Source organism: Pristiophorus japonicus, chromosome 16 (assembly GCF_044704955.1).
Source record: "Pristiophorus japonicus isolate sPriJap1 chromosome 16, sPriJap1.hap1, whole genome shotgun sequence".
NCBI lineage: Eukaryota > Metazoa > Chordata > Chondrichthyes > Pristiophoridae > Pristiophorus > Pristiophorus japonicus.
The window spans coordinates 122,456,457-122,480,818 of record NC_091992.1 but is presented as its reverse complement, the minus strand read 5'-3'; the positions used below and the strand labels follow the sequence as shown (position 1 = coordinate 122,480,818).

Here is a 24,362-nt window from a genome sequence, read left to right as displayed (position 1 = left end):
CATTCACACACTTACACCAGGAGCATGGCACGTTGATCAGGATTTTCCCTTCCTTTACTCAAGGGTGCAAATATCAATTGCAGGACTCCCGATACCACTCTGGCCGAGATCCACCAACCATACAGACTAGGGTACAAATCTGGGGAACTTCCTGGTCTGTATAGCTCAGGTGCTCATTGGATAATCACGCTGAGCCAATGGAGGAGGCTCTTCTTGTACCTTTTTATGTGGAACATTCACATTGAGTAAGTGTAAGTAAGCTACTTTAAAGCAGCGAAGAGAACTGGAATCCCATACAGCCTAACTTTACTATGCAGAAAAGAATGGTTACTGAATGAAGCTATTATGTTACTTACCTCACTGTGCTGTGCTGAAACTGAGCAGCACAGAATATTATTTCCCCCTCAGTATTAATCTCAAAAGTTGGTCTAGAATATCTTATATTCTTATCCAGTGGAAAACATTTTATGTCAATAAATACCTTATTGGGTTACTCAGAGCCTTTAACTGGAAAATTGCTGCTGAATTCACAACATCATAAGTAACTGAATGCAGCAGTTAATGTAATTTAACATGATGGGAAGCAATAATTTTGTAATAGATTTCGCTGTCAGTTAAGGTCAGTTTGGAATGGAGCCAGGTACAAGACAGACCTTGGGTGTGGGTAGTTCACATCCGCCAGCACTACGTATGTGTTCAATACATTGATCACTAGTGAAATATAGAAAGCAAACAAGACTAATAATTTGTCCTTGAATTTATACAGGAAAAGCAGTATGTCTGTCAACCATTACAGTGTTGTATACATAGTCATGCTTTCCATTTGAACAAAATCTTTATATCTTCATTCAGATGGAGTTAAATGAGTATGCTATTTCTAATATGTTATCTAAATCTAGACTCGACTATAATTTTCTCGAGGAAAATTAATAATTTGAGATAGATTAGAGATTCAATAATGACTTTACATTTCCAGTGCTTGCTAAATTGGATGATATATTCTTACAGCACAGTGGAAATGGTTATGCAGTGTACACAATCAAACCACACGACCACAGCTATTCAAATTTATCAGTATTCCCAGTCATTCACATTTGTGCAGATAGCGGCAAGTGATTACTGGCACAAGCATAAATTGATTTCAAAAGAACACATTTTTATCAAGCCAGTACTGACTGATGTTGCTGGCCTAGATGAAGGGGATTACATTGCTGAGGGCTTGAATGAGCAGCTATTGATTGGAGTATAATCATCAGCACAGTACCAATGATGGGAGCTTTCAGCTGCTTATGGGTAACTACCAGCTGTTAGAAGCTCTTTCACTACAGCCAAACTGGCGGAGTTCATTGTAAGTTATAGCTTACATTACAAGCTCAACCTTTAAACAGTTAGTAAGACCATAAAAAGAGACTGCCTAGAAGATTCTGCTTAAATCCCCATAGGCGAGTACAGGCTTTTGAAGCTATACTGAATGAAAATGTGCAAATTTTTCAGCATTTTAATGGGATCACATGCACAGCTCGGAATGCCATAGGACTTGTGGTAACATGTACTAGGGACTCGATTGGAGTCCATTAAATGTCATGTGCTCAATTCTGCTAAGTTACTTTACTTTTCTGAGAAACATAAATTTAAATGTAGTTTAAAACTTCGAATCTTAATAAATAACTTGTTTAGATTCGGTCTTGGAACTGATGACTAAAGCTATTATGTACACTGAATATAAACCACCTAATATCTCTGCCCCATTCTAACTATCGAATAGATTCTTCTTATTCATAGAAAGCACAATGAATTGTTTACGCAGAAACCCTGACCACTAGTTAAGCATTACAGGAAATAAATGTGTGAAAACAGACGGGTGGTTCTTTGAATGCGAGTCAATAGTCTGTCTGTTTCGGAGAAGCCTTTGTGTAGAATAGCAACACTTGAAACAATTCGCACAATAGGCAGGACTAAATTCCTTTAAACATGCCAATTAAGATTCTTGAGTATTTGCATCGTCAACGTAGCAATATGGTATAGATATTATGGTAACAACTTAAAATTAAAGATTGCAGTACAAAGGCCACTTACTTTTGCAGCTGCTTTGAAAGTACTGTAATGTGCAGTAGCTTATATATCCGAATGAAATGGAAGCAAGCTACAGTAGTGTGTTTTAAATAGTCGGATAGTGGGGTCTAGGGTAGGTAGCACTATCATAATGGACCCAGTTAATATGTTTCTACCTAACATTGTGCTAGAAGTCATATAGACAGAAACTTTCCTTGTCGTAGCACACTAAACAACACTGGAGACTGCCTGAAAGCAGATTTGTGCTTTTTTTAAAAAAACATGGTAGATTCCTCCACACTGAAAGTAAAGCCAGGGAGGGATACCTACATGTGGATCTCTAGTTTGTCTTACATATATTTTGAACTATACGTTTTAACACTATCTGGTTGAAAGGCATCACAGACAGCAGAGCACATATTTCAGAAACGAAGCATGCAATTTTGTTGTCATTAAAAATAGTGCATTTTATTATAAATTATTGAAATTTGTTATAAATTAAAAAAAAAGAGTGCAAATATTTCTGTTTCTTCAAGCTTAGATATCCAACCAAGAAGGCCAGGTGGTTTTTTTGAGAGTTCGTATGGCAATTTAAGGGTTATACCGGGGCATCATAATCCTGTAGGAACTGTCTGACGGGCATAGGCAATTCCTGCACTTTCCCAGACACCTCCACATGTCCATTTACAGTTTTCCTGCACAGGTGCTGTAGAGTTGAAACACTAGATGAAAGTGGTCTGGAGAGAACCAATGGGATCTTGTCGCCCCCAGAGTAAATGAAATAGACCCTTTTCACATTCCCTGAGTCTGTAGACTTTGAAGGCATATAATGGTGGATCAACTTTAACACACAGTCAAACTTCGGCACCGCCTGGGTGCTTTTAGGGTCCGTTTGCAGGAAAAATGAACAGTTTTCACACTGTATCCTCAGGTTCTTGGTCCCCGATTCTGTTTTAACACTAAGCGTAAAGAAATGCCTATTGTCCGAGCTGTCCCTGATTAGAAAAGTTCCAACTGGCTCCGAGCTCAGGAGGATGTTCGCCTCTCCCCCGTTCATTGTACTCCAGTAGAAGCCACTCTCTTTGAGTTTCCGCACAGTGTTCACGATAAGGTTGTATTCGTTTTTGGAAGTGAAGGTCTTCAGTCGGTACGATAGTCTCTGGGCCGGCACATCGACAGGACGGCTCATCCCGTCAAACTTACTGTGTGTTACCATTGCAGATAAGTCCTGAAATAGGAAGTTCCGGGAGAATTCGAAAACTTCTGCTAATGCATCAAGGGGGCTGGTTGATAAGATTTCAATCGCCTGTTTAAAAATAAAGAAAGATTCCATTAATAACTGATTCACTGGCCTGTGTTTAAATGCAATGTACAACTGGACCCTGCTACAGAAAGTGGACCCACCCATCCCCTCCCCAACGGGACCACAGAGAGGATTTATCTGTGGTTTAAACACAAAGCAAAATGCTGCACAAGCTCGGCGGCATCTGTGGAGAAGTTCACGTTTCAGACTTGCATCAGAACCCAAGGGTTGAAACGTTCTCTCCAGGTGCCGACTTAACCCGGCGAATGTTTCGTCTCCATTTCCTTATTCACTCGAATCATTTTTTCCCCTATGTATGAAACATATCTAAACTGCACACAGGCAATCTGGTTGCATAAAACCTTTGCCCCAACTCCCGAGGTTGAGTAAACACACTCAGTGAAAACTCTAGGTTAATGGTTCACAAACTGTGATCTTAGCATGTAACTTCTCCACTACTGCACGGTAGAGAGGAGAGCAGTCCCACATCAAGCAAGACAGAAAATCCAGCTAGCTTACCTTCAACTGCAGCCTGCCTTTTATTGTTGGACCCAACGTACAGTCGTTGTGTGAAATCAGCAGAGGACTGAAGTTCGGGTAATGGAGGGTAATTCTTTAGTCTGTGGGCCAGTGTATGAAGCACACACCCCGCTCGCGTACAAAGACACTCCGTCTACTTGGCTCCTTTCAAATCAATGCCCTTTTAAATGTATTTCAAGAAGTCGATAAAGTTTGTGTGTGTGGGTCGATCAGACGGCTGCCAGACTTCTCTATAACGGTGCTGATCACGATCTCTCTGATACGTTCTAGCAGAGTGGCTCTCAGAGCTTGGCTTTATATCGTGTGCTGGGGCTCCGCCTCTAGCGTTCCTGGAAATGCATTAGTTCTGGTAACAACGTGATTCAAAAGAAAAAAAATGGGCGCATTGCCAGAAAGGGGAAGTGTCTGAAGAGCACGATCCTTTACGGGTATCGATTTCAGACCGGTTCTGGTAGGGGCTGGGGGAGTCCGATTCAGTAATTTCATTCTTAGAAGGTGGAGGAGACTTGCCCTCAGCAGCTAACCTGGGCCAGTGCCCACTGGCGCCTGCTGAGAAGCAATGATTCAGGAACGTGGCACATTGTCCTCAATTCATAAAATACCAGGCATTTGCCTTGTCTTCCTGTAAGGCGAGTCTTTGCCTCTCGTCAGTCCTCTCTGTCTTATCTCATTCTCCCCTTTTTCATTCATAACGTGCAGTGATTTCCCCCACCTGGTCGCTGTACTCTGACTCTACCTCTCTGACGATCGGGTTCGCTCTTGCTTATTATTCTTAAAAGTCTGCATTATCTGCCTTCGCTTCCTCCCTCCCTCCCCTCCCGGCCCGTTTGATTCATGCAATAGATCAGGCCGCTGCACTGCACTGCTCAGTCCCGGAATTGGAAAGCTGCAGCCTTCTGCTTTTGAGAACAGTGACATTGGCTGCGATTGGGGAGCTGCAGCCTTACACTGAGTCTCAGAAGAGAAATCCTTTGCATCTGCCCGGAATACAAACGGACCCAGAATTAGTGGCCCTGGAAAGAATGCCTCTCAGTTGGCTCAGTTCACAGTTCTATTTTGGTGGGGGTTGGGATGAATATAACTCTATGTAAATTGCCAAAATAAGTCGCTCCTCCCCCTCACTCCAGCGCTGGCGACTTGTCACAAAGATCTGGTGGCGCCATCGTTTGGAGCGGGACCAAACTGCATCTTTATTCAAATCCATAAAATAATTGCTGCTTCTCTGTTTTTACACATTCCAGTATCGTGTGCATCTTCGAGATCACTTCTGTTCATTCAATTACAGAATTAAAAGTATGCTACCGAAGCTATATTATCCCCCACCCCCACCCCGTGTTCCATCAAGTTAAACTCGTTACCAGGAAGACATTGAGTTGCGGCAAGAAAATAAGTCAATAAATAGTGTTTAAGGAGTCCTTGAAAATTTGAGACAGAACCAAAAAGTTCTTAGTTGCTTTCTTCCCGTATCCACTTCACTTCGGGTATGTTGTGAAAGTCTGCCTTTAGCTTCCAAGAAGGAACCAGGGCAGCGCTATTGCATAGCGAATTGCCTCCATCTGTAACTGGGAACAAGAGGAGTTTCCAAACTCCACTTTCGAAATCTGCAGCGCGCTTCTGGGAACAGCAAAGGCCAGGCAATGATTGGAGATATGATTCATCCCTTCATTTCAGCGCGGTGTGTGCATGGGCTAATAGAAGCTGTGCGGAAGAAATACTCAAATACTTTCCATTTGTCAAAAGATAGCCAGCTGGCAGTCGGAGCCGGAGTCACGGTTTCAGGTTATTTTGTTTAGGGAAATGATGTTTTTATTTTTAGTCACTAAGCAAATTTTATTTTACTTAGCTCTCGTTTTTCACCTATACAAAAACATACCAAGTTTCTGGCAGATCGCTTTTTATGAAGTCAAATGTGTGGTTATTAATAGACTAAGTGAATGTCAAAGTTTCCATATTTGAATTAAAATACTCAGGCTAATTAATGAATGTGCCTTTGAGTATTTTTACCATTGTTTTGGGTATTGAAAAGTTAGGGGAAAAAATTCGCCTGGTTTGCGCCTCTCATTAGTGCCTGCGGGGAGGGGGCGGTAACGGGGCGCTAAGGGTTTACATAGAATCACAGAAATTTACAGCATTGAAGGAGGCCATTTCGGCCCATCGTGTCCACAGGCCAATAAGAGGCTAGCCAGCCTAATCCCACTTTCCAGCTCTAGGTCTGTAGCCATGCAGATTGCAGCACTTCAAGTGCACATCCAAGGACTTTTTAAATGTGGGGAGGGTTTCTGCCTTTACCTTTCAGGCAGTGAGTTCCAAACCCCACCACCCTCTGGATGAAGAAATTTCTCCTCAAATCCCCTCTAAACCTTCTACCAATTACTTTACATTTATGCCCCCTGGCTGTTGACCCCTCTGCTAAGAGAAATAGGCCCTTTCTATCCACTGTATCTAGGCCCCTCATAACTTTATACACCTCAATGAAGTCTCCCCTCAGCCTCCTCTGTTCCAAGGAAAACCGACCGGGCGTGGCAAATTCACCGCTAACACTTACCACCTCGCTCTCTTGGGCCCCGTAGATCATGATGTCATCCAATGCACAGCAAATGTGATATTCACTCCCGCCCTCTGCAGCATCGCTGGGCGTCAACAACGGCAGCTGCAGGAGGCGTAGCCACCGCAGCTGGCCGCTTGGGGAACGATATTTAAAGGCAGTGGTGGTCAGGTGGGGCAAAATTTATTTCTCCTCAGACTGGTGCTCCTGATTTGTTTAGACATCACGATTCCTCAGCTCTGTGCTTGGGGCTGCTATGCATGTTGTGCAGGTCCAGTGGCCCAACAGACAAAGCATGCAGAACGATTGAACCCATCATCAGCCCTTCCCTTTAAGCGAGGGAAGGAGCCTCTAAAGACAGCAACGCTGCAAGGAACTTTGTTCAGCGCTCTGCCGCGACCGCCCCTCTCACTCACTTTAGCGCACTAAGGGAAGTGCGAAAGCGGAAGTTCCCAGGAGCAAAAAATCTTTTTTGCCTGGCGATACTTTTGTGCTCCTTGAAAAGTTAACGGCTGTTTATTTCTAGCCCTATATATCTTTCTTAATTATGGCTCCAATGTCTTTTTAAGTGATGTTTTCTAATTTTTGGCCTCAAGAATAGCGTATAATTTACAAATCAGAACAACTTATGCAGGATGTGGCATTTTGTTCCTGTTTACATCACTTTCACAGTCCGTTTCAACAGAGAAATAACCTATACATGATTGTTCTCGGCAATATTTATACAGTACCTAAACTGCTGAGTTAATGGACAATGGATTGAGACCATCCAGTTTATTTCCATAAATATTAGCTACTGTACATAAATACAACTAGTCAATTATTAAGCTTAACATAATCCTTTCCATGTGGAAGGGAGCGTTTAAAAGAAAGACTTGCATTTATATAGTGCCTTTCATGACCACCGACTGTCTCAAAGCACTTTACAACCAATGAAGTAATTTCGGATTGAAGGCACTGTTGTAATGTGGGAAAAGTGGCAGCCAATTTGCACACAGCAAGCTCCCACAAACAGCAATATGATAATGTCCAGATAATCTGTTTATTGAGGGATAAACCATATGTCATTTTGCTGCATTTAAAAAATGTAAAAAGTTTCAGAATGGAAGCCGATTAATCTGTGGCTTTTGACAGTTGAGATGACATCAATTTAATATCAGTGCATCAGCACCTGTGCAAGGATGGTGTAACTTCAGGCCAAAATGTGTATGAATGCTTTATTATACTTACCTTTAATATCTCAAAAACTGAAACACCATGATGATTTTATTGTTAAATTAAAGAAAGTTGAGACTTTATCAAATTAAAATGTTACCTTAAGTAAAATTTCAAGATTGGTTGTCATCCCTAAAAGGAATTAACAAAGTAATATCAACGTTAACTTTTAGGCCCTATTAACACATACACAATAAGAACATTCTCGCCTAGATATCTTACCGCTGTGTGCTTATGGTTCAAAAGAGTGCTCCATAGTAAAAGGAGTGATGATTTTAAAATTAACTTTTCCTCGAACATATATATTTTCTCACATATTCAACAGTGTCTTTGCAAATGTGACTTTCAGAATATCATTTTAGTCTCAGTGGATGTGTGATGAAAATGACAAAAGAATGCAACCATGACTCTTTGCCTGCCCCCGCATCTACATGCTGACCTTCAGTGATGTCATGGCCATCACGGGATGACATTTAGATCTCCTTCTCTACCAGTTTCTTCACCACCATGACAGCCTCTGGTCTGACATACAACCTATCTGACATTAAGTCATGGAGGCACCAGAATTGTTTGCAGCTGAACATTGGGAAGAGAGCGAACACATTGTTTTTGGTCCCTGTCAAAAACTCTGGCCTCTTGCCACCAGCTGACTGTTCGGGCTGTATGTAGCCTCGATGTTCACTTCTACCCAGAGCTGAGCTTCAAACCCCTTATCCTATCCATCACAAAGACCACTTACTTTCACTGTTACAATATTGTCTGCCTCCAACCGTATACCCAAATGCCACTGTAACCGTATCCATGCCTTTGTCATCTGTAAATATAATGGGGTAGAAATTGGTCCTCCTTACGCTCGTTTTCCAGGTGGAAAACAGGGGCAGAAAGTACCAGTTTTGCAAGACTATGTCCCAAGATTGCCTGAAATATGTCCGCCTCCTTATGAGATGATAGACTTTCGTGTCAGGAATGCGGCCTAGCAAGTGTTCAACACCAAAAAGGTAAGTATTTGTTTTTTACAGCTTGAGTTGAAACCAGCTGGAGCCTACGATCAGCCCCCTCCATTGTCCTTCCACCCCTCCCCCATTGGGACATACCTGAGGGCCCCTTCCGGCAAGGCAGGTGGCCCGTAATTGATGCCTTGACAATGGTAGGCACATCAGCTCGCCCAAGATACTAAATGAGGCCCGAGGCCCAATTGTGGACGATCCTAAAAGGACCCATAACCAACTTTTGCCACAATTTCTCCAAAGGACACTTTGTGGCCTCCCCACTGCCAGCCTTTATGGACTCTACCACTGGCCTATACATAGTCCTCCATCCTCATCACACCCAACCTTGTTGACTGACACTGGGTCCCCGTCCTGCAGTGCATTGAATTTAAAATCTTTGTCCTTATCTACAAATCACTCCACAGCCATGTTCCAGCCTACCTCTACATCCTTCTCCAGCCTTGCATTTCATTTCACTATTGATAAAGTCTTTTGAGGTCTGATCCCTAATCTCTGCAACTGGCTCCCTAATTCTTCTGCTTCTCTACCTCCCTCCCCACCTTTAAAAGCCATCTCAAAACTTATTGCTTCAACCAAGCTTTCTGTCACCTCTCCTACCTCCCACAAAGACTCAGTGTGTTCTCCTTTTCCTCTGGCATGCACTTTGGAACACTTATTCATATTAAAGGTTCTATATAAATGCAAATTGATGTTTGGAGATCTGCACAATTCCCCAACTAAAAGGATGGGGAGGAGAACTGCTACCAGCTCACTGCCTGTACTTCTCTGTAGTCTCCACTGGGAGAATTGTGGGAGCAGTCTGAGATACTCAAAAGACAGTTTTTCTTATTTCCCAGTGGGAAAGTGTCTGACTTCTCTATTGTGCTACAATATCGTTGTCGACAATAATGTCGTCGAGCTGCGTCTACACACACAGTAGACACCTCAAGTCGCTGGAGAAATACCACCAACGATGCCTCTGCAAGATCCTACAAATCTCCTGGGAGGACAGACGCACCAACATTAGCGTCCTCGACCAGGCCAACATCCCCAGCATTGAAGCACTGACCACACTTGATCAGCTCTGCGGGCAGGCCATATCGTTTGCATGCCAGACACGAGACTCCCAAAGCAAGCGCTCTACTCGGAGCTCCTTCACGGCAAACGAGCCAAAGGTGGGCAGAGGAAACGTTACAAGGACACCCTCAAAGCCTCCCTGAAAAAGTGCAACATCCCCACTGACACCTGGGAGTCCCTGGCCAAAGATCGCCCTAAGTGGAGGAAGTGCATCCGGGAGGGTGCCGAGCACCTCGAGTTTCATCGCCGAGAGCATGCAGAAATCAAGTGCAGGCAGTGGAAAGGGCGTGTGGCAAACCAGTCCCACTCACCCTTTCCCTCAATGACTATCTGTCCCACCTGTGACAGGGACTGTGGTTCTCATATTGGACTGTTCAGCCACCTAAGGACTCATTTTTAAGAGTGGACCAAGTCTGCCTCGATTCCGAGGGACTGCCTATGATGATGATGATGATGATGATGATGATGCCTTCCATGGTAATCCAGTCGGGATTGGGAACTTTCCATCTGAATAACTGGACTCACAAGGCTACATTCTACCGGGTGCTGATAAGCCAACTCTTTGCACTCAGAGACCATTAGTTTTAAACAAGTATTTCAGAACATAAACTATCTCCCAAAGGTGAAAGTACAATGTGCAAAGTCATTGTGCAAAGTAGTCATTTTTCATGCTGGAATTATCAGAAAATATACAAAAATGGGGCAATTTTTCATAACAGATAGCTGCTTTCTAAAATATCTGTTTGCTCTCCCAGGAGTGGGATAATAGGCCATTCCAGACATCTTTATTTAGCAGCATGTGCCAGAGAGCTGCTAGATTGTCCAATATTTAGACAACATCCTGTGCTACCTCTGAACTAAATAGTAGAGATGAGTATCAATTCGAAAGTGATATTCAGTGGGATCTGATTGTAGTCTCTTTGCATATAGAACATTTCCATTCTATTCAAATTCAGGGAGGGATTTCTTGGATTCCCACTGCAAACAAAGCAACAAGTGTAACATATACAAGCAGATGCAAACTGGTTCCCCCGAAAGGGTGCAGGATTCTTTGAGATTCTCACAGAAAAAGAGGCGCACTGATAATACAGCGCTATGGAACCATTCATGGAGGTACATGGGAAGTCTCCTGATTTCCCATATAGCCACTCCACCCCTGTTAACAAAGGTCATGAGTGGTTACACTAGTTCATACCATCTGGTATTGTGGGCACTTGGGTTGTGTATAACTATTTTCATTGAAATTATGTGACTATGCAGATTCTGGCATTTAGGAAGAGGTCTGGCTGGATAACAATAATGTGTTCCTCGTTACTGCAAATTAAAACTATAGAGCAACATAGAGTGAGTTAGCTTAACTGATGTAAAAATAAGCCTCAATAAACATTCTCTCTTAAAAAGACCATTAATTTGGGTAGAAAGCGAGGGAGCGATTTAGGAGTGCCCAGTGCATAGGTTTATTCTGGGAGAACAGGTGCATCACTTACAGACATCCATGCCTTGCAACTTGGTTGTCTGATTACAGGCACACGTAAAGCAGTGTTTATCCTTAACCAAAAATTAAAATGTGTACTGTAAGTTGCACCATTGTGCATATTCTTACCATCTCAAAATGTAGAGGAGGGGAGTGATTTCAAAGATGTAAGCAGGGGTTTCTAATGAAAAGTTGACTATGGAGTAAGTGTGCAAACAGGGCAAGCGATAGACTGGATTTTATAGTGCACCAGGTTATTGTAATACACAAGGCATGCATGGGGCTGAAATTCAGGATCTGGATAAGGCCCGTTACTGCTGGTTTGCGGCAGGCATGCGGCGGAATCCAATGGCCGCCGATTTTTGGTCAAATGGCCGCCGCAAGCTAAATTAAGGAGGATTTTTTTTTTCTGGTGGTCCCCACTTCTGTCCCGCCACTGCCAAGCGGCCATAAGTGCGTCATTAATGCGCGCACTGCCAGGAACCCCCACCTCCGTCCATATTCAGGCCAAAAAATCAAATCCCCGCCGAGTGGTGCCCCCGACAGCTTTCTCTGTCGGTGCACCTTCTCTTCTCACTGCGAGCCCTGACTGCACAGCGGCCATTAAAGGCAAGAGCCCACTGCCGCGGTTACCATTTTATTTTTTTTGCTGGCCGACTTCCATGTCAGCCGGACTATTGTGCTCCTGGGTTTGGCCGGGCCTCCAACAGGCAGCCTGGCACCCACCACTTGGGTGCCGGGCCACTGGCCCGGCTGAAACCCTCCCTGGTGGCCCAGTGGCCAATCCTAAATAATGGCTGATTATCTCCCCTTTAAAGATACGTGGTGCTGCAGATGCGCAATGACATCACCACCGCTCCACTGCTGAGTGACAGCGGCGGAGAATCCGTCCCGCCTCCACTTCCGCCCTTTAACAGCACTTACCGCTGCACTTCCGCCCCCTTTATGACTGACTTCCTGGCCGACTTTTTAAAAAGACAAAGACCTGAATATCGATCATGAGTCCACCTCATCCTACCCGCCAGTGGGCCTGAATTTCGGCCCTATGATGTCTATCTGTGGTACAAAGAACCTGTGTAGCACATTGACTGCAATGTAGATCCACATTATATATAAATCCATACCATATATATATATTTATATATAAAAGGTACAGAGACTGATGATTTACATATAAATGTGGTATATTAAACATATAAATGGAAAAAGAACCAGAACTTTAGCATTACATTTTTAATTACTAGTGCCATGATTTTGCTAATGAAAATATACAATGAGATTCTGTGATTAAGTGTAGCTTTGTCCTAGTAGCTGAGTGATTGTTGGTGGCTGAGGTAGGTGTGCTGGTCATGTGCCATATTTTCTATTGAACATATTGTACCAGCAAGGAAGTCACACCTCTGCTCTTTATGTGATTTTACTTGTGCACTGCTCAAAGATTATCACAAGATCATAAGATAATTACAAATGAGGAAGACCACTTGGCCCATATTAATTCATCCGGCCTGACTATAAGCACCCTATAGTCTCCCTATTGTAACATCTAATTATTTCTTAAATGCAACCATGACTTCTGCCTCCGCTACTCTTTTGGGAAGGTTATTCCAAGTGTTGTACATTTTCTGCATGAAGAACTTCTTGATATCAGTCCTAAAGTTACTTTTATCAGTGTTGCTCCCATAACTTAATGTAATATTCCAGATTGACCTTTTGCCATCATATACCTCGACAAAGTCACCTCTTAGAAGCCTCCTTTTCAGGCTGAAAAGCCTGAGCCTTTTCAATCGTTCCACATAATTCAGACCCTGACACCAGAGATCAGTTTTGTGGTTCATCTCTGCCTCCAGTACTTGAATATCTCCGTTGTGTCCCGGTGACCAGAACTGGATGCAAAATGTGGTCTGACCAGAGCACTGTACATTTTATCATAACTTCCTCCGACTTATATTCACCTCTTTGGCGATGGAGTCCAACTGTGTCGAGTTCTACTCTGGATTGTTTACACATGGTTGAACTAGAGTCTACAAAGTCTCCTACTTCTCCTTCCAATTCATCCTTAGCTATTTCAACACCATTCATGAAGTTCATGAGTTGCTTATTTGTTCATTCTACATGCAACGTTTTGCACCCATCTTCCTTAAATTTCATCTGTTAGAGCACTGGCCAGAACTGTACATATGACTCCAGATACAGCCTGACCAGGGCATCTTACAGATTTAACGTGACCTCTGGCGATCTGAGGGGAGATATTCCTGGAACTGTGCTCAGGGTTGCTGCATTACCTGAGCACAGTGAATATCAAACTCGGCTGTTTCAGAGCACATGCCTGTCAAGGAACTCACCTGATCTTTCTCCATTAATGGAGGAAAATCAGGTGGGATCCTTTCCAGCTGTGCACTCCAACCCGCCTGATGTTCTGATACTCATTGTGGCTGGCCAATCTATTTTTCCTGGGCATAGACCCAGGAAAATCTACCTTCTGAATTCAACTGATTTGCCATTGTATTTGCTTTGTCTACTGCCACTTTGCAATGTTTAGGTATGGTGACTGGCAAGTTAACTAACACCCCTACTTCCAACTTTCCCTTTGGTAAGTCCTATTTCACCCATGGAGTACTTGTTGGCCTATTTTTGCTTCCAAAATGCAGCATCTAACATTGACTGTTACTGAACTTGCCACTGATCAGTCCTGGTGTAAGCCCTGTTGAACTCGGTGTGTAAGATCCTTGTTGCCTCCTCTAAGTCCATGGTCCCTTCTAGCTTGGAATCATTTGTACACCTAAGTACTTGCATGGGGACTGTGAATTTAGTTCATTTATGTACAGCAGGAATAGGTGGGATCCCAGCACATACATCCTGGTGCATCTCATTGAATTTCCTATTTTCATCCTAGCTGGGAAATGCAAAAATATTCCCATGCCAGGAATAGAGGTGTGCCTATGCTGTAAATGCAAATTTGAAGGAGTCAAATGACGCAGATTGGTTAAAATCAATTAAGGAAGAAAGAAATTAATGAGAGGAATGTGGAGTGACTATCTGTGGGAAAGAAGTCAGTAAATGTGATGAATGATGGGAGCTTTCGTCATGGTCAGTGAACACACATCAAGTAGTAGCAGCAAAATAAAAGACTCGGAGATAAACCTACATGTGTGGTATAAAAGATAAAACATACTTGGAGTAAATACATGTTTTCATCTCTCAAAACCTAACAGACTGCTTCTTCTATTTGAAACCATCTTGGAATGTGCTGGGATTCCTGCTGTTGTGGAATATGTAGAGGGCAGATTCCTCAGCATTGGCATCAACACTATGCATGTACAGTCTTGCACAATGTAGGCCTTTCACGATGCCTGGGAAAGATCAGTGCAGACCAGGAATATAAAAACCACACTGCTGGCTTCTCCAGGCGGGCTGTGTGTAACCTGTCTCTGACATCATTGCATGCCACCACTATTTCCGGCCAGTTATTTATTTTTGCTGATGGCAGAGGGAAAACCACCTCTTTCGTGCTGCATTATTCACATTACAGCAGTGAGACAAAAATCAGGGCTGCTGTTTGTGAAAGATTTGTAATGGGACCTTTCCCCAGTTGTCCCTTCCTTTCTCCCTTCCTCTATGTTAGCATAGGACACATTGTGCTCTGGTATGTCGCCAGACTGGCCATTCTTCATGTGTGAGCCTAGACAGTGAATGACAGCAGGCTATATTCCTCGAGGGGTATCACAGCAGAGCCTGGTCTTCCACACACAGCTATGTTTCATCAGGGGTTGTTGGATAAATACTTTGAATGACATTTCTCCTTCCTAGCACAATGTAGTGCCCTTCTGCTATCGTTGATTTCAAATTAGCAGAGACCCATAGCTGAAATTTGGGAGCCTTCTTGATCTGTATGGCACAGCCACGTTAGATAGATGTAACATCTCATATAGCGCCCTTTGTGGGAGCGCAAGCCCACACCTCTGAACTCTTTGCCTCGGCGTGGTCTGGAGATCGAAAGGGTTAAAAGTCGGAAGATTTAAGATTGGATTAAAACAGGCTGCTAGACGATATGGTGCCTTTTAGCCATTGAAATGAGTAGCTGGTCATTGTCTGTATGTCTATATTTGAGTGTACCTTGCTACTATTTGATGGCATCATCTGTATGTTAAACGATGTTAAGTATTTGAGTGTAACTTGTTACTATGCGAATAATAGTAATTCATGACATTGTCTGTATTTGAGTACCTTGTTACTATTTGATGACATCTGTATGTTAAATAATCTGGTTTGTGTAAAGTAATTCAGAAAGTAGTTAGCCGTGATTGTCTAAATGCAAAGAAATAAGAGTTCAAAGGCTTTTTAGGTATAAAGAGATGGAAGTGGCTTTTGTCATACACACACAGACACCAGTGACATTGGTGACCAGGTGTTGTCACTTCTTGGAGAGCTGCCTTTGCAAGCAGAGAGTTGGCTTGTGAAGTATACTGGGTTTGTTTAGTATGAATGTCTAAATAAAAGACCTGATCCTGCATTTACTACAACTGAATGTGTGTGTAGTTCGATGTTTAAAGCAACGAAGCGAAAAGAGCAAGACAGCCTTACAACATATTGGTGACCCCGACGTGATTTTCAAAAGTTCGTTGGCTTATTCGAAGACCCCGATGGGAAGCAGAAAATTGGCTGAGTTGTTCGAAGATCCCGACGTGATTTTCAAAAGTTCGTTGGCTGAGTTGTTTGAAGAAGTGTTTCCCACACATCAGTTTGAAGGGTGAGCATTCTCTTAGTTGTCGTGACTTAAAGGGATCTCCAGCTAGTAATGGGAGGATTAGGGAATATTCCAGATGAGGTCCGGTCATTTCTTAGTGAGTGGATTGAGTTGAAAGGACCTTATGGGATAGGGCAGAAAACGATGACAGGAGGCTGGAGAGAGACACAGCAGTCCTTAGTGGAGAGTGTCCAGTTAAAAAAGATTAAAGTGTTTGGGTTAAAAAGTGATAAAAAGAGAAAAGCATTAGTGTTGCAGATTCAAAAGTTAGGAGAAGAGGCTGAGGCTAGAGATAAGGAAGTCTCAGAACTGAGAGAGCAGCTAACAGCAGTGAGTAACGAAGTAGAGAACTGTCGATTTCAGGCATTCGCGGCAGCCAGGACTGTTCTGACGCTGGATCAGCATCTTGCTGATGAACAGAACCATAACCTAGAGAAAGGAATATCTAAGCTGCAACAGATGGTAGTATTAGGTTGCCCAGCGGAGACAGCAATTGATAAAACCGGGTGGTATTCGGAGGATTCCCCAGGTCTGAGAGTTGAAAAGGGGATTAAGGGACAGGGAGAATGCCCACCGTTCCCTTCCGCAGCTCCTTTGTCTTCTCTGACTTCAGAGCCTCGAACCCGTGTGGTTCGCGTGGCAACATTAGGTACTGAGGCGGAACAGTTAGATGCCTCTTCGGTTCCTCAGACGCTTCACACTCCACAACATTACACACGACCTTCCGGTAATTTGGAGAGTGGGGAAGCACGTTCGGGCGGACAAGGCAAGAGCAGGATCATGATTCCTCTACTCCCTATGGTGCTTGTGAAGGGAATAATACCTTAAGTGGTTTTGGGGTATGAGCGAGGAGGGATAAAGTTACAGGACACGAGAGCTATCCTTGGTGAAGTGGGACCTGCAGGATCTTAATAAGTTTGCCCAATGGTGGTGTAATATTCTGGGATGATGGCAGTCAGGGAACATATCAGAGAAACCCACGGTTCACACGATTCTGCAAGCTTTAGGGAATCACCGGGGAAAGGTAGTAGGTTTTGAAACAACTTCCAGGTCCCTGCTTGGTGGAATAATAGCTGTAATCTTTGGTGATCACTCAGGGCCACAGTATAAAGCGGCTTGCATTATTACTAGGGGAAGAACCCAGGGAAGCTGGGGAACATATATGCCAGTTGTGTAAAAGTTTGGGAAATAATTGGATTGATATCAGTCATTACGGGGATGATACACATAGAGAGATCATTTTGACTCTCCTACCCACTTCAGTAGTTCTGGAAGTAGAGGCCTGGGGCGGGGACGATAGTTTTGATAAATGTTTGCCAAGGGTAGAAAGCTTGTATCAGAAAGCTGCAGGAATTTCAGTCATGGAAGTGAAACAGGGGTTACAGCGATGGAAGGCAGAAGGGCCTGAGTGGATGAATCCTGCGAGGAGTCGCATAAAAGGAGCAGGACCAGGTGGTGCCTGGATCCCGACCCGTCAGTTGATAGAGGACAGGGATAGAATGGCTAAAGAATTGGAAAAGTTAAAAGAAAAGCTGAAGGATCAGGAAAGAGAAGCTAGAGTCACAGACAGGGATGAGACCTCAGTTCAGTTGCTGAGGTCAGGGGTAGATTCCGCAGGTGAGGGAGGATTCCTATAGGGATGCCGCGCCTCAACCTCACACGTCATTTCTTTCGGACCCTTCAGGATAGGGTGGCCGTACCTTTATTGAGGCCTGTGTGGAAGGGCGGCGGGTAATTGACACAGAGTTTGCTGGACAAATGAAGGTTGAACTCAGAAATAGTGAAGGCACTTGGAGCTCTGGGGTTGAAGAGTTAACTTATTTTACAGGTGATAAAATTCAATTGCATCTTTGGTGACAATCTTAATGGATTTGAAATTATACCATGCAATTTTAGTGTATGAACTGTTAACATATTTGTATAACTTCCTCTGAATGCTAATTTTAAAGGGGCTATTGATTCATTTATTTTAAGTGCGTTAATGCCTCTGTTAAAATAGCCGACAAAAGAATGTCATACGAACATAAGAAATAGGAACAGGAGTAGGCCATTTGGCCCCTCCGCCATTTAATAAGCTGATCTGATCATGGACTCAGCTCCACTTCCCTGCCCGCTCCCCATAACTCTTCATTCCTTTATTGTTCTGGCTATCTCCACCTTAAATATATTCAAAGACCCAGCCTCCACAGCTCTCTGGGGCAGAGAATTCTACAGATTTACGACCCTCTGAGAGAAGAAATTCCTCCTCATCTCAGTTCTAAATGGGTGACCCCTTATTCTGAAACTCTGCCCTCTAGTTTTAGATTCCCTCACGAGGGGAAACATCCTCTCTGCATCTACCTTGTCAAGCCCCCTCAGTATCTTATATGTTTCAATAAGATCACCTCTCATTCTTCTAAACTCCAATGAGTATAGGCCCAACCTGCTCAACCTTTTTTCATAAGTCAACCCCTTCATCTCAGGAATCAACCTAGTGAACCTTCTCTGAACAACCTCCAATCCTTCCTTAAATACGAGACCAAAACTGTATGCAGTACTCTAGGTGTGGTCTCACCAATACCTTGTGCAGTTGGAGCAGGACTTCCCTGCTTTTATACCCCATCCCTCTTGCAATAAAGGCCACCATTCCATTTGCCTTCCTGATTACTTGTTGGAATTGCGTTAAGGGTTTTGGATCTTAATATCACACAACATAATTTCAAACCCATTGAAAATATCTTTTTTGGAAAAATAAGAAAATAAGCAAAACACAACGCGAAACAATGTAAATATATCAATTGCAAATGTGGGACAAATTCAGGAAATATACACAGTAGCTCTGCCAGCATCTGTAATGAGCGCGGCCTGTGGGGGATGGTCGCTCTGCCTGCCTCTCTTCCATGGCCTTGTCCACGCGCTGGTGGCCCTGGAGATGGAGCACACAGTGACTTATGGTATGCTCGAGACCTTCCACGACCGATGGGCACTTCAGGAACTGGACTGTGTAGTAGACACGGGTAATTAATATTAATATTTAAGTTATAAGTTTCCTTTGTTTTAAGATTTTTTCTGTAAGGTTTGGGGGATTTTGTTTGATACTGGGGCAGCCCAATGTCTCCTTACAGTTAATTAAGAAAGGCATCTGTAAAGATGATCCTGTTTATGGTTTCTGTTGTAAAAACAGAAAATGTTTTTACAACAGAAACCATAAACAGGATCATATCAGCTGTATACACTGGTGAAATGTTAAGGGTGAGAGGATTAGATTGCAGACCTATGGAGTTTATTTTATTGTTCGGTGACCCAGAAAAGCTTGTTTTAAATCATAGGAGTGCAAGATGCAGGCTGCAGTATTTAAATTGTACAAATAATACTAATACTATACTAATGTGAAGTGTGCAGGGCTGCAGTGTGTAAACGTCAGTCTGCAAGGCTAGTGTGTAATCTGCAATGTGTAAACTGCAGTGTGTAATCTGCAATGTATAAACTGCAGTCTATAATCTGCAATGTGCAGTAGTCTGGAAGGCTGCAGTGTGTAAAGTTGCACTGCAATGTGAAGGCTGCAGTGTGTAATCTACAGTGTGCAGTGCAATGTTCAGTGTATAATCTGCAATGTGAAGGCTGCAGTGTGTAATCCACAGTGTGCAGTGCAATGTTCAGTGTATAATCTGCAATGTGCAGGCTGCAGTGTGTACGGTGCATGTGCAATATTTAGGCTGTAATGTGCAACATGCAGGCTGCAAACCTCAATGTTCAGGCACTTCGTTGCCTCCAGGCCAGATCCAAGACAGTCTAATCCTCTTGTCGTTGAACTACATTACGTGGACGACGCTTGCGTCTACGCACATTCAGAGGTTGAACTCCAAGCCATCATCAACATCTTCACCGAGGTGTACGAAAGCATGGCCTTACACTAAACATCCGAAAGACAAAGGTCCTCCACCAACATGACCCCGCAACACAGCACTGGCCCCCCCCCACAGTCATCAAAATCCACGGCGTGGCAATGGACAACGTGGACCACTTTCCATACCTCAGGAGCCTACTATCAGCAAGGGCAGACATTGATGACGAGGTTCAACACCGCCTCCAGTGCGTCAGTGCAACCTTCGATCGCCTGAGGAAGAGTGTCTTCGAAGATCTGGCCCTCAAATCTGGCACCAAGCTTATGGTCTACAGGGCTGTAGTGATACCCGCCCTCCTGTATGGCTCAGAGATGTGGACCGTATACAGTAGACACCTCAAATCACTGGAAACACCACCAACGATGTCTCCGCAAGATCCTGCAAATCCCCTGAGAGGATAGATGCACCAACGTCAATGTTCTCGACCAGGACAACATCTCCAGCATCGAAGCACTGATCACACTCAACCAGCTCTGATGGGTGGGTCACATTGTCCGCATGCCCAACACAAGACTCCCAAAGCAAGCACTCTACTCAGAACTTCTAATGGCAGGTGAGCCCCAGGTGAGCAGAGGAAACATTACAAGGACACCCTCAAAGCCTCCTTGATAAAGTCTCCACCCACACCTGGGAATCCCTGGCCAAAGACTGCCCTAAATAGCGGAAGAGCATCCGGGAGGGCGCTAAGCACCTTGAGTCTCGTCACCGAGAGCATGCAGAAAGCAAGCGCAGACAGCGGAAGGAACGTGCGGCAAACCAGCCTCCCCACCCACCCTTTCCTTCAACCACTGTATGTCCCACCTGTGACAGAGACTGTAATTCCCATATTGAACTGTACAGTCATCTGAGAACTCACTTTTAGAGTGGAAGCAAGTCTTCCTCGATTTCGAGGGACTGCCTTTAATGATGATGTAAGGTTCCAGTGTGCAAGCTGTAATCTGTATGTGTGAAGCTCCAGTGAGCAAGCTGCACTGTGTAAGGCTCCATTGAACAAGTTGCAATGTATGAGGCTCCATCCAGTGTGTGATCTGCAGGCTGACCCCGCTGCCCTTTCCCACGATGCTTCACTCCGCTGTCATGGCGACTCCCATGGCGACGCTCAGGCTGTTGGCCTCGGTGCTGAAGCCTTTCGCCGCCGGTTTGACGAGGCTTAAAGTGGGGCTGAGGAGGAAGAGGGAGCGGAGGTGAGTTCCCTGGTCGGCCGGGCTGTGAGGGGCGGAGTCAGGCAATGTCGAGTCTTTTCCTTAGTCGGACGAACGCGAAACCGTCATTGGCGGCAGTTCCTGGAAACCCGGCCGGCGCTGTGTGCAGTGACGGGGCCCGGGGCTGTGTGCAGTGTGCAGTGACTGGGCCCGGGGCTGTGTGCAGTGTGCAGTGACTGGGCCAGGGGCCCGGGGCTGTGTGCAGTGACTGGGCCCGGGGCTGTGTGCAGTGACGGGGCCCGGGGCTGTGTGCAGTGTGCAGGGGCAGTGTGCAGTGACTGGGCCAGGGGCTGTGTGCAGTGTGCAGTGACGGGGCCCGGGGCTGTGTGCAGTGTGCAGTGACAGGGGCAGTGTGCAGTGACTGGGCCCGGGGCTGTGTGCAGTGACGGGGCCCGGGGCTGTGTGCAGTGTGCAGTGACTGGGCCAGGGGCTGTGTGCAGTGTGCAGTGACTGGGCCCGGGGCTGTGTGCAGTGTGCAGTGTGCAGTGACAGGGGCAGTGTGCAGTGACTGGGCCCGGGGCTGTGTGCAGTGACGGGGCCCGGGGCTGTGTGCAGTGTGCAGTGACTGGGCCAGGGGCCCGGGGCTGTGTGCAGTGACTGGGCCAGGGGCCCGGGGCTGTGTGCAGTGACGGGGCCCGGGGCTGTGTGCAGTGACGGGGCCCGGGGCTGTGTGCAGTGTGCAGTGACTGGGACAGGGGCTGTGTGCAGTGTGCAGTGTGCAGTGACGGGGCCCGGGGCTGTGTGCAGTGTGCAGTGACAGGGGCAGTGTGCAGTGACGGGGCCCGGGGCTGTGTGCAGTGTGCAGTGACAGGGGCAGTGTGCAGTGACTGGGCCCGGGGCTGTGTGCAGTGTGCAGTGACGGGGCCCGGGGCTGTGTGCAGTGTGCAGTGACTGGGCCGTGGGCCGTGTGCAGTGACTGGGCCAGGGGCCCGGGGCTGTGTGCAGTGTGGAGTGACTGGGCCAGGGGCCGTGTGCAGTGTGCAGTGACTGGGCCAGGGGCTGTGTGTAGTGACTGGGCCAGGGGCCCGGGGCCGTGTGCAGTGTGGAGTGACTGGGCCAGGGGCCGTGTGCAGTGTGCAGTGACTGGGCCAGGGGCAGTGTGCAGTGACTGGGCCAGGGGCCCGGGGCTGTGTGCAGTGTGCAGTGACTGGGCCCGGGGCCGTGTGCAGTGACTGGGCCCGGGGCCGTGTGCAGTGACTGGGCCCGGGGCCGTGTGCAGCGACTGGGCCCGGGGCCGTGTGCAGCGACGGGGCCCGGGGCCGAGTGCAGCGACGGGGCCCGGGGCCGAGTGCAGCGACGGGGCCCGGGGCGGCGTGCAGCGACGGGGCCCGGGGCGGCGTGCAGCGACGGGGCCCGGGGCGGCGTGCAGCGACGGGGCCCGGGGCCGCGTGCAGCGACGGGGCCCGGGGCCGCGTGCAGCGACGGGGCCCGGGGCCGCGTGCAGCGACTGGGCCCGGGGCCGCGTGCAGCGACTGGGCCCGGGGCCGCGTGCAGCGACTGGGCCCGGGGCCGCGTGCAGCGACTGGGCCCGGGGCCGCGTGCAGCGACTGGGCCCGGGGCCGCGTGCAGCGACTGGGCCCGGGGCCGCGTGCAGCGACTGGGCCCGGGGCCGCGTGCAGCGACTGGGCCCGGGGCCGCGTGCATCGACTGGGCCTGGGGCCCGGTGCCGCGTGCACCGACTGGGCCCGAGCAGCACTGGCTAACTCCACCGCAGCACAAACATTATTATTAATAATAAAAATCACCTGCAGGAAATTCCAGCCCTGCGTTTTTGCACAACACCCCACGAACGTCTTTAGAACTTCTTGACAGTATTTAGCAATTGGGCTTCTGGAAAATGTTTTGGGAATTAAATGAAGCTTCAATGCTAAGAATTATTTAAGATTTGTTTATATTAAAAAAAACACAAGAAAAATCACCGTAACATTAAAGCAAGTGATTCAGGATTGTTTTTGGCTGCTGTATTTTGGACAATTTAGCAGAATATACCTATGGGAAATTATTTAAATGATTTTAAACTGTCTTGAAGAAATGGAGATTAGCCTGATCTTTCGCATAGTCTACAAAATGTCTATTATTTCCTGCACTTGTTGCATAGACTGACATAGAATGTACAGCACAGAAACAGGCCATTCGACCCAATTGGTCCATGTTAATGCTCCACACCAGCCTCCTCTCGCCATACTTCATCTAACCCGACCAACATCTCCTTCTGTTCCTTTCTCCCCCGTGTTTATCTAGCTTCACTTTAGATGCATTTTTGCTATTCGCCTCAACTACTTCATGTGGTAGTGAGTTCCAATTCTAACCACTCTCGGGATAAAGACGTTTCTCCTGAATACCCTATTGGATTTATTAGTGACTATCTTGTATTTATACTTATGTTGCAATGAGAACTATAAGGAACAAGTGTAACACTGAAATCACTACAATCACTCCACAATCTGAGTGTTGACATTCTTTGCATTTACAATTAATGTCCATTTCTAACATAATTCCCATTTTATTACTAATGTATGGCATAACATAATAAATGGTATAGAGTTACATTGTATGATCTATAAACGATTTGTGGTGCAGACTTGATAACTGACAAAATGAGTTACGGTCATCAAATCTGGCCACTTGTTAGATATAAATTGTATTTCATTTGTATTCAGTCTTGAAAGCTCCAATTGTTACAGGCTGTGGATGCTGGGACAATTGGAGATTGCAAGACAGATCGATAGATTTTTGTTAGGTAAGGGTATCAAGGGAATATGGCATAAAGGTGGATAAATAAAGTTGAGGTACAGATCAGCCATGATCTAATTGAATGGCAGAGCAGGCTTGAGGGTCTGACTGGCTTACTCCTGTTCCTATGTTCCTATGATATGTTTTATGTATCCTTTAATCTATTAAATTGTGATCAAATATTAATGTTGCACAGATGTCATGACTGATTTTAAGATGAGTAAGATGTGTTTTAATTCCAACACAGTAATAGTTTTATTGACCTTTAGAAAATAGTTAGAACATAATGTATGTGGTTTGAGTTATTGTTTTGTTCACAATAGCAGTTTTTCAAAGGCATTACTCACTGTAAATTAGATGGACTGTTTTATAATGACGGGAGTATTACACAATGCAGTGCATATTGTATTATTCGACTGCTAAAGTGGAACTGTATCCCTTTAAGGGCATAGGGTTTGATTGCTGTAAATCGTGAGCCCAATTAGAGAATACATTTTTCTCTGTAGATTGGCAACTTATTGTAAATTCTTGGCTCCCCAAGATTAGATAAAATAGCCTCCCCGACCTCCCCTTCTCTCATTTCAAAGATTGTTGTGCATATCTA

The 24,362-nt window shown here is 45.5% G+C and overlaps 2 protein-coding genes across 4 annotated transcripts in view; one reads left to right on the top strand and one right to left on the bottom strand.

The window, feature by feature from the left end:
* Window positions 1–2,493: 2,493 nt before the first annotated feature.
* On the bottom strand, window positions 2,494–3,968 carry socs3b (suppressor of cytokine signaling 3b). The gene is made up of 2 exons (XM_070857777.1): window positions 3,875–3,968; window positions 2,494–3,358 (listed from the first exon to the last, which is right to left on the bottom strand). Exon 2 carries the CDS (start codon window positions 3,266–3,268, stop codon window positions 2,651–2,653), a length of 618 nt encoding a protein of 205 aa, XP_070713878.1. The 5' UTR covers window positions 3,269–3,358; window positions 3,875–3,968; the 3' UTR covers window positions 2,494–2,650.
* Window positions 3,969–20,906: 16,938 nt separating this feature from the next.
* The window catches only part of LOC139226778 (CDP-diacylglycerol--glycerol-3-phosphate 3-phosphatidyltransferase, mitochondrial), a 40,575-nt gene continuing 37,119 nt past the window's right edge, over window positions 20,907–24,362 (top strand). For all 3 annotated transcript variants that reach the window (XM_070857778.1, XM_070857779.1, XM_070857780.1), the window contains exon 1: window positions 20,907–21,007. In XM_070857778.1, coding sequence (XP_070713879.1) covers window positions 20,913–21,007 — 95 coding nt within the window. In that variant the 5' untranslated portion in view covers window positions 20,907–20,912. The remainder of the gene's footprint in view (window positions 21,008–24,362) is intronic.